This window comes from Hoplias malabaricus, chromosome 13 (assembly GCF_029633855.1).
Source record: "Hoplias malabaricus isolate fHopMal1 chromosome 13, fHopMal1.hap1, whole genome shotgun sequence".
Taxonomy (NCBI): Eukaryota; Metazoa; Chordata; class Actinopteri; order Characiformes; family Erythrinidae; genus Hoplias; species Hoplias malabaricus.
The window spans coordinates 14,757,564-14,767,196 of NC_089812.1; the positions used below are offsets into that span (position 1 = coordinate 14,757,564).

General features: G+C 43.9%; 1 protein-coding gene across 1 annotated transcript; it reads left to right on the top strand.

Annotated features, from left to right (window-relative positions):
• Positions 1-2,899: 2,899 nt before the first annotated feature.
• LOC136664450 (neuronal acetylcholine receptor subunit alpha-9-II) lies at positions 2,900-9,029 on the top strand. The gene is made up of 7 exons (XM_066641632.1): positions 2,900-2,915; positions 3,961-4,106; positions 5,319-5,473; positions 6,008-6,188; positions 6,800-7,151; positions 8,272-8,595; positions 8,737-9,029. Exons 1-7 carry the CDS (start codon positions 2,900-2,902, stop codon positions 9,027-9,029), a joined length of 1,467 nt encoding a protein of 488 aa, XP_066497729.1.
• Positions 9,030-9,633: the final 604 nt, after the last annotated feature.

Sequence of the window (9,633 nt, forward strand, 5' to 3'; positions counted from 1 at the left end):
ATTTTTTCATCAAAAGTTCCATTATAATTTAAATATTCTTTACAAAAATAAAGCTCTCTGGTTTGTCATGGCTGCCTCTTGTTCAGTTCAACACTGACCATTTGTCTTAGCTTTCTCCTCCAAGCATGTTGAGCTCCAATGTTTAACAAAAGAAACTGGGTGGCTCACTGTGTTGTGTGCAAAGTAAAGGCAGCATCATTTTGTGCTTATGCATGCATGAGAGAGGATTAGCAGCCTGCGTGTTTGTGTGTGTGTTTGTGTGTGTCAGCATGCTTTGTTTCACGTGGAGGCCCAGGTGTATGCGTGTGAAAGAGAGAGAGAGAGAGAGAAAGAGAGAGAGAGATACTAATGACTGCATCAGTGTGTTTAGTTAGTATTGAAGTGGCTGTTTTTCAAAAGATTTTTCAGTTTGTCAGTTGTCCCCAAACCTTTGGCCATATAGTGTACATTCTTATAGTCATATCAGTGTATCTTGTTCTCATAACGGGGTGTGTGTGTGTGTGCATATGAGAGCGAGCGAGAGTGCAGTGTGATGCTTGCCCCCATGCTGAATAAGCATCTGTTATCTATAGTTGGATACTAGTAGTGACACTGCTACATACTGCCCTCTATTGGGCAGATGCATATATGTTTTGGCAGAACAGCATAGTGGTGCAACGGGTAGTGTTGCTGTCACACAGCTCCAGGGTCCTGGGGTTGTGGGTTTGAGCCCCGCTCTGGGTGACTGTCTATGAGGAATCTGGTATGTTCTCTCCATGTCCATGTGGGCTTCCTCTGGGTCCGCCTATTCCCTCCCATGGTCCAAAAATGTTGGTAGGTGGATTGGCTACCCAAAGTATCCATAGGTGTCAGTGTGTGTAAATGAGTGAGTATGTGTCACCCTGCGATGGACTTGTGCCCCCTCCAGAGTGTGTTCTTGCCCTGTGCCCAGTGATACCAGGTAGGCTCTGGACCCATCGTGACCCTGAACCAGGCTCATTTTAATTAAATACTTCTTAATTCTGCTTTGTAGCTCTGATTCTCTTTCTGAGACTCCCACAAAGCAGGTTCGATTTAGGTGGTGGATCATTTCTCAGCGCGGCAGTGACACTGATGGGGTGGTAATGTGTTACTGTATGTTGAGCTGGTACTTGTGAGTTTTTAAAACCCTCAGTATTACTGCTGGACTGAGTAAAGCCCATGAATCTAACAGTGTCCTGTGCGCAGCGTCCTACGACCTCTGATAAAGGACTAGAGGTTGACCAACACAAACTGTGCAGCAACAGATGAGCTACATTCTCTGATTGTACATCTACAAGGAGGACCACCAAGGTAGGAGTGTCTAACAGAGTGAACAGTGAGTGGAGGCAGCAGTGCTGAACTTGGATTAGCAACAGAGGTTCCATTCTCCTTATTACAGGCTATCGAAGCATCACAACGATTTTTAAACTGTAAAAATACTTCCTAGAGTTGCTTCAGTGTATGAATATATGATTTAATTCAGATTTACCAGCAGCCTGTCTGACAGATTAATTGTTGAAAAAATTCATTAATCAAACAAAAATCTAAATTGTGGAAATAACTATTAAGCAATTCCATTTTTCCAGCTGTGTTTCTTTACCTGGACATGACATTTCAAACCCCAACATTCATAACTAAAGGACTTCTTAATTAAGATACCTTAGTTCACGTCAACTTTAGCTACAGGTTCTGTTTTAAAAATCTGGGCTTTGAACAAATGTTGCAAGAAAATGAAGTAAAACATTAATTTACTATTCATTAAATGCCTTAAGGGCGGCATGGTGGTGCAGCAGGTAGTGTCTCAGTCACACAGCTCCAGGGACCTGGAGGTTGTGGATTTGATTCCTGCTCTGGGTGACTGTCTGTGAGGAGTGTGGTGTGTTCTCCCTGTGTCCGTGTGGGTTTCCTCCGGGTGACTGTCTGTGAGGAGTGTGGTGTGTTCTCCCTGTGTCCGTGTGGGTTTCCTCCGTGTGACTGTCTGTGAGGAGTTGGTGTGTTCTCCCTGTGTCTGCGAGGGTTTCCTCCGGGTGACTGTCTGTGAAGATTGTGGTGGGTTCTCCCTGTGTCCGCGTGGGTTTTCTCCGGGTGACTGTCTGTGAGGAGTTGGTGTGTGCTCCCTGTGTCTGCATGGGTTTCCTCCAGGTGCTCCGGTTCCCTCAAACAGTCCAAAAACACGTTGGTAGGTGGATTGGCGACTCAAAAGTGTCCATAGCTGTGAGTGTGTGAATGAATGTGTGTGTGTCTGTGTTGGCCTGTGAAGGACTGGCACCCCCTCCAGGGTGTATACCCACCTTGCGCCCAATGATTCCAGGTAGGCTCTGGACACACCGCGACCCTGAACTGGATAAGCGCTTACAGATAATGAATGAATAATAAATGCGTTAAGTTAATATACATATATTCTCTGCACCATAAACACCAGTCCAGCAAAATTAAGCTTGCTATGACTCACAACCGTGTTGGAGCTTTAGAAGGGTAATTTGTGTAACAGCTCCTTAAGGAATTAACAGTAAGTGAGGTCACTGTATCTTTCTCATCATCTCCGTTTCTCGCCCACCCGCTATGCTGTTGACTGACGGCTGATTATTTGCCTGGCTTAATGAGGCCTCGTAGGGGTCCAGTTTCAGCTCTGTGCGATACGTGATATGATGGGGTCCTGTTGCCCCGTCTGAGCGCAGGAGAGCGTTCAATGTCCTGTCTGCCAAACACCATTTAGTGTAGCGGTCAAGGAAGCAAGCAGACACCAGACAGTGCTCTCTTTCTCTTGGTCGAGTTTATAATTGGAGTTGAACGCTGTTTTTTGGACAGAGCTTTGGGCCACCCAGCTTCTTTTTACTGCATCAATGTGAATCCTGCTCTGTTGGACATGTACGGGACATTATTGTCTGTCTGCTTGGGGATGCTGATGCTGGAGGGTAAGATTTATCATAAACATGTATAACTACATTGTAAATAAAAGTCTTAATACACGTGTACCTTAAGAGTCTGTAACGTATCTACAACTATATTTACAAATACATTAAATGTCCAAATATTTGGTACTTTATGGTGCACCTATTACTGGAATAGTAAACCAACACACACACACACACACACACACACAGATTGTATAGGTATCTGCAAAACTTTAAATAATAAAATGAAACTTTCTGGAAAAGCTACACAAAAGCCTAATGTCACAATGTCCTTTGCCCATAGTTGCCCTGACAGTTTCTCTAGAGTGATGGAGCTCCATCCAGTACCCTCGGAATGAGTTGGAGTGTTGTTTGTAATATCCAGCGCCAGTACATGACCTCACACTTATTTGACTAAATGCAATCCTCAACGTAATGTTCCAATATCTAATGTTTAGCCATCCTAGAGGCGTAGAAGAAGGGAACACATTATTAATCTCATTAACACATTTGGTTTCAGAAGGAACAATGCTCTAACAGGTGTGTGAATTAATTTAAGCTCTCAGATTTCTTTCACAGAGCAAAAAGAAAACCTACTGCTGAGTGAACAAATCCAGTCCATTCATTCATTCATTCATTCCTTCATTGTCTTCTCAGGGTCGTAGTGGGCGCAAGGCAGGTACACACCCTGAAGGGGGTGCCAGTTCTTTGCAGGGCGACACACACTCGCACATTCACTCACACCTATGGACACTTTGAGTTTCCACTCCACCTACAAACATGTCTTTTTGGACTGTGGGAGGATACCGAAGCACCCGGAGGAAACCCACGCGGACACGGAGAGAACACACCAAACTCCTTGCAGATAGTCACCCGATGCTGGACTCGAACTGCAGAATATATAGATTAGGGTTAGGCAAGCACTTTAAGGGTTACGTTTAGTGTAAGTAAACTCTGAACGTTGAATGGAAGACAGCATAATGACCGTATAATACATGGAATCAAACACTTTCTGTGTATATGTGTGTGTGTGTGTGTGTGTGTGTGTGTGTGTGTGTGTGTACAGTAGCTCACTCGGCACAAGGACGCTTTGCTCAGCAGCTGCTGAATGATTTAATGGAGAATTACTCCGAAGCTCTGCGGCCTGTAGAGGACACTGACAAAACCCTCAATGTCACCCTGCAGATTACCCTGTCTCAGATTAAAGACATGGTGAGTGCATACACATATTTCACTACCATTCATATCGTACAGTACCGTGCAAAAATAATGCATAAAACTGTTTCTCTCAGTACTGAGTGTTTATTTCCTGTAAAAACATCACGGTACTCCAAAATAAGTCAGGGGCTTGTTTCAAAATGCATTACACACCCTAAAACAAGAATCCATGGGGTTTATTTTCTTAAGTTATTCATTGTTGCTTGTGGGCAAATGGTGCTGTTGCTATTTATATGGGCTCTTACAACATAGTACAGTGTGTGATTTCTTTTTGATGCTCTGTGTCTGAAATAACACTGATATTTAGCAATTATTCTGTAGATTAGACTATATTTAAGCTATATTTAGGGTAGCACTTTGGCGCAGCAGTAAGTGTTGCAGTCACACAGCTCCAGGGACCTGCAGGTTGGGGTTCAAGTCCTGCTGCGGGTAACTGTATGCGAGGAGTGTGGTGTGTTCTCCCTGTGTCTGCGTGGGTTTCCTCCGGGTGACAGTCTGTGAGGAGTTTGGTGTGTTCCTTCCTTGTGCCCAGTGATTCTGGTTAGGCTCCGGACCCACTGTGCCCCTGAACTAGATAAGCGGTTACAGAGAATGAATGAATGAAAACTATATTTATATTTTGTATTACAAATTATAGCTACATTACATATTACTTATCTCCTTTTTTATTAGTTATTTTCTCTACTGTATTTATATTAGATCTTTATCTCCATTGCTGAGAATGCACAAAAAGCAGTGCTACCAAAAAGTAGTTGGCTGACTTTTTTTAATGGCTCAATTAATACGACCTTATTCAGAGAAATAGCAATGCATTTTTCATGATCATGTCTCAGTTGCTTCAAAAACTCACCATATCGAAATGTGTGCAGATTGAAGTGAACTTCAATGACCTAATGACCTCATTATAATTCAGTGTGTGTATGTACCTAGAGAGTGTTTTGTTGGAGACACAGTTAAAGTGGGAGAGTGTAATATCAGTATACTAGTAACCAGATACACACTTGATCTTACCTGAGACCTGAGGTGTCACATTTATGAGTCTGTGTTTGTGTTTAAATGTGAGCAATTCTTCACATGCATTAGACACACAACCGGAGCAGTGGGCTGCCACTGAACCTGTGACCCTTCAGTCTCATGCTCGCTTCTCTAAGCTCAAGGCCATGGTTGCCTTAAGCTTATTTGTATGTTGTGTTTGTATTTGTACAGGATGAGAGGAACCAGGTGCTGATAGCATATCTGTGGATCAGACAGACGTGGTATGATGCGTATCTGAAGTGGGATAAGGAGATGTATGACGGTCTGGAGGTCATCCGCATCCCCAGCAGCTTGGTGTGGAGACCAGATCTTGTGCTGTATAACAAGTACGCCCCTACGTTCACCACACACACACACACACACACACACACACACACACACACACACACACACATATATAAAACAAAATCAAGGACAAAAAATATTACAGAGTGCTCACTTTTGGCTGTGGTGGTAAGCCCTTACTGAGGAATCCTAATTATAAAACTGTGATGAATTTTTCAGTTGAATAATTCGGTTTAAATAATATTTGTAAAAACAACTTTAATGTTTAAGGATTAATGTATAGAACTGTGCAAAATGAGAGATTTCATTCCATTTATATCATTTCCAGTCATACAACCTTTAAGTGCAAGGTTTTTTTACCTTGAGGTTAAATATTATTAAAGCAGTGGCATAAGATTAAACAGTTTTTAATTCCGTCACTGAGATGTGGATTGATGTGAAAAGCACTGTAGGGGAACACAATATCTCAGTTTTCTACTTTCAAAATGTTACTGTTTCTGTAGTAAAGCAATAATGTAGTAATGTGTGTGTGTGTGTGTGTGTGTGTGTGTGTGTGTGTGTGTGTGTGTGTGCAGGGCTGATGATGACCTCTCTGAGCCCGTGGACACTAATGTGGTTTTGCGATACACGGGAGAAATCACCTGGGATGCTCCAGCAATCACAAAAAGTTCATGTGTTGTGGATGTTTCTTACTTTCCCTTTGACAGTCAACAGTGCAACCTCACCTTTGGATCCTGGACCTACAACGGCAACCAGGTACACACTTACTATACCAAATAAGTACACAAGTAGTACAAAAACAGACCGTACATATGGACTCCATATACATTCGTTCATTATCTGTAAGCACTTATCCAGTTCAGGGTCACGGTGGGTCCAGAGCCTACCTGGAATCATTGGGCGCAAGGCGGGAATACACCCTGGAGGGGGCGCCAGTCCTTCACAGGGCAACACAGACACACTCACTCATGCCTACGGACACTTTTGAGTCGCAAATCCACCTGCCAACGTGTGTTTTTGGACTGTGGGAGGAAACCGGAGCACCCGGAGGAAACCCACGCAGACACAGGGAGAACACACCAACTCCTCACCCGGAGCAGGAATCGAACCTACAACCTCCAGGCCCCTGGAGCTGTGTGACTGCGACACTACCTGCTGCGCCACCATGCCGCCCGCCATATACATTTTCACATAAATTTAACAAAGAACCAATTAATTGGAAAAGAATATGGTGAAAACCCACTACAAGATGAATGAACACAACCAGAAGAATTGTTAACAAGCCAATTAAAGTCCTGAAAATCACATTCCAGTCACACTGTTTAGCATTAATTAGACCTTCTCTTCAATCTGATTCAAACCCTCAGGTGGACATCTCCATGGGCATGAACAGTGGTGACCTGTCTGACTTTGTGGAGAACGTGGAATGGGAATGTCACGGAATGCCGGCTACTAAGAACGTGATCATGTACGGCTGCTGCTCGGACCCATACCCGGACATCACATACACGGTGCTCCTGAAGCGCCGTTCTTCTTTCTACATTTTCAACCTGCTGCTCCCCTGCTTTCTCATCTCCTTCCTGGCTCCGCTGGGCTTCTACCTGCCAGCTGACTCTGGGGAAAAGGTCTCTCTGGGGGTCACTGTGCTGCTGGCCCTCACCGTCTTCCAGCTGGTGGTGGCCGAGAGCATGCCTCCATCTGAGAGTGTGCCACTGATAGGTGAGGGAGACTGGGAGATGCGATGTTAGAACGTTGTATGTTCTTTAGTTGTGCATTAAAGCAATGAGAGTTCCTAATGAGGCTAATGCGGTTCTGTATAAAATAACCTAGGCTTCAAGATGGTTGCCACTACTGTTTTATATTAATTTATATAGAGAACAGCATTTTAAAAGGTATAGAGGGTTACTCACTTGGATAATTCTCCACCATCCAGTCATCTTGCCCCAACAAATTCATTCATTCATTATCTGTAACCCTTACCCAGTTCAGTGTCGCGGTGTGTCCAGAGCCTACCAGGAATCATTTTTGCGCAAGGCGGGAATACACCCTGGAGGGGGCGCCACACACACACACACATACATACACACTCCTACAGACACTTTTTGAGTTGCCAATCCACCTACCATCGTGTGTTTTTGGACTGTGGGAGGAAACCGTATCGCCTGGAGGAAACCAACGCTGACACAGGGAGAACACACCAACTCCTCACAGAGGAGCGGGATGCAAACCCACAACTTCCAGGTCCCTGGAGCTGTGTGACTGCGACACTCCCTGCTGCGCCACCGTGCCACCCCCAACAAACTCACTACTACTATAAATAATTTTGTAGAGGCATGAGGCAAAACCTTTTTTATTTGCATTATTTGCACACTTTTTTATTTTGATTAAATACAGATATAGACTTTAAAAAGTGTATACTGATGATTAACATTTGCTGGTTCTTTACTCACCTATTGTACATTTATTCCCATGCATTCCATTAAATGTGTTGTTCATTTTCTAATTTGCATGATCTAATCAATTTCAAACACATTCAGTCAGGCTGAGGTCTGAGTGTTTGTGGGGGTTTGTCCAATGTTCAGAGGACACCAGCAGTTTTTTTGTTTGATTTACATGATTCTTCTTTCTTTAAAAGAGATTTTTGGATGGTCTATAGTTTTAATCAAGCCAAATATAGTTTGGGCTGAGAATGAATCAGCTTTAAAACTGTATGAGTGATTCACCAGAATAATCAAATGAGTGAGTCACGATGGAACTGTTCATTTCACATGATTCAGTCTTTACTACAATGGGTGGAAACCGACTGAATCAGTGAATCATTGTTCTGTTGTTGTTTCAGGGAAATATTACATCGCAACCATGACCATGATCACAGCCTCTACCTCTCTGACAATCTTCATCATGAACATCCATTTCTGCGGAGCTGAAGCCAAGCCCGTTCCGCAGTGGGCTAAAGTCCTCATCATCGGCTACATGAGCAAGATCTTCTTCGTTTATGAGACTGGAGAGAACTGTGCATCCCCCATAGGACAGGACGAAGACATGGAGGAAGATCACTTCAAGGAGTCTCGAAGGAACCCAAACCAAAACCAGAACCAATACCAGTGCAGACGGCAGCACCTCCAGCCCAATGAAAAGCTGAAGGATCCTCCAAGTCCTGTAGGTCTGAACCCTTACCACCATGGTCAGCAACCACAGCCACAAGCGTCCATCTCTGGGGACCAGATCACGATTTCTGCCCATTTCTGCCAGGCCTCTGGGAAGGCTGAGGGTTTTCAGAATGATGCTGTTTTGAAGGATACAGCATCTTCCTGCTGCCCTGAAGACGAGAAGCAACCCACCACATCTCTGACCTTTGATCTGTGCATATTCTGTGGTCGGCGTAGTAGTGGTGACATTCTTGGGCTTATGGGAAGTGATTCCAAGCTGGTCAGTAACGTGGAGTACATTGCAAACTGCTTCCGGGAGCAGAGATCCACCTGTCTGAAAGTGGCTGAATGGAAGAAGGTGGCCAAGGTGATGGACAGATTCTTCATGTGGGTCTTTTTCATCATGGTCTTCCTGATGAGCATTCTCATAATCGGCAAATCACAGTGAGAGCAAAGCAATGGCAGATCACTGCAGAAGCAGTTCTCATGTAAGTGGTTTATTAGCAATGTTTAGGATACAATACACTTTACTGGCCACTTTGGAAACCCCTACCATGTAGATCCATCTTGCTGATGTATAGTTAGTGGCTGTAGATGACATGTCAAAATATGTGAGTAAATATGTAACTAATATATATATATGAATGCCTTGCAGCCCATACAAAACACTTGCATAAAAAAAATGCTCTTGTATATATATATATATAAGGGCCGATTTTTATGTATGTGTTTTGTATGGGCTGCAAGGGATGTATATATATATATATTAGTTACATATTTATGTATATATATATCGGATGGCGGCACGGTGGCGCAGCAGGTAGTGCCGCAGTCACACAGCTCCAGGGACCTGGAGGTTGTGGGTTCAAGACCCCCTCCTGGTGAATGTGAGAAGTTTGATGTGTTCTCCCTGTGTCTGCTTGGGTTTCCTCCAGGTGCTCTGGTTACCTCCCATGTTCCAAAAACACACATTGGTAGGTGGATTGGAGACTCAATAGTGTCCATGTGTGAGTGTGAATGTGTGAGTGTGTGTCACCCTATGAAGGACTGGC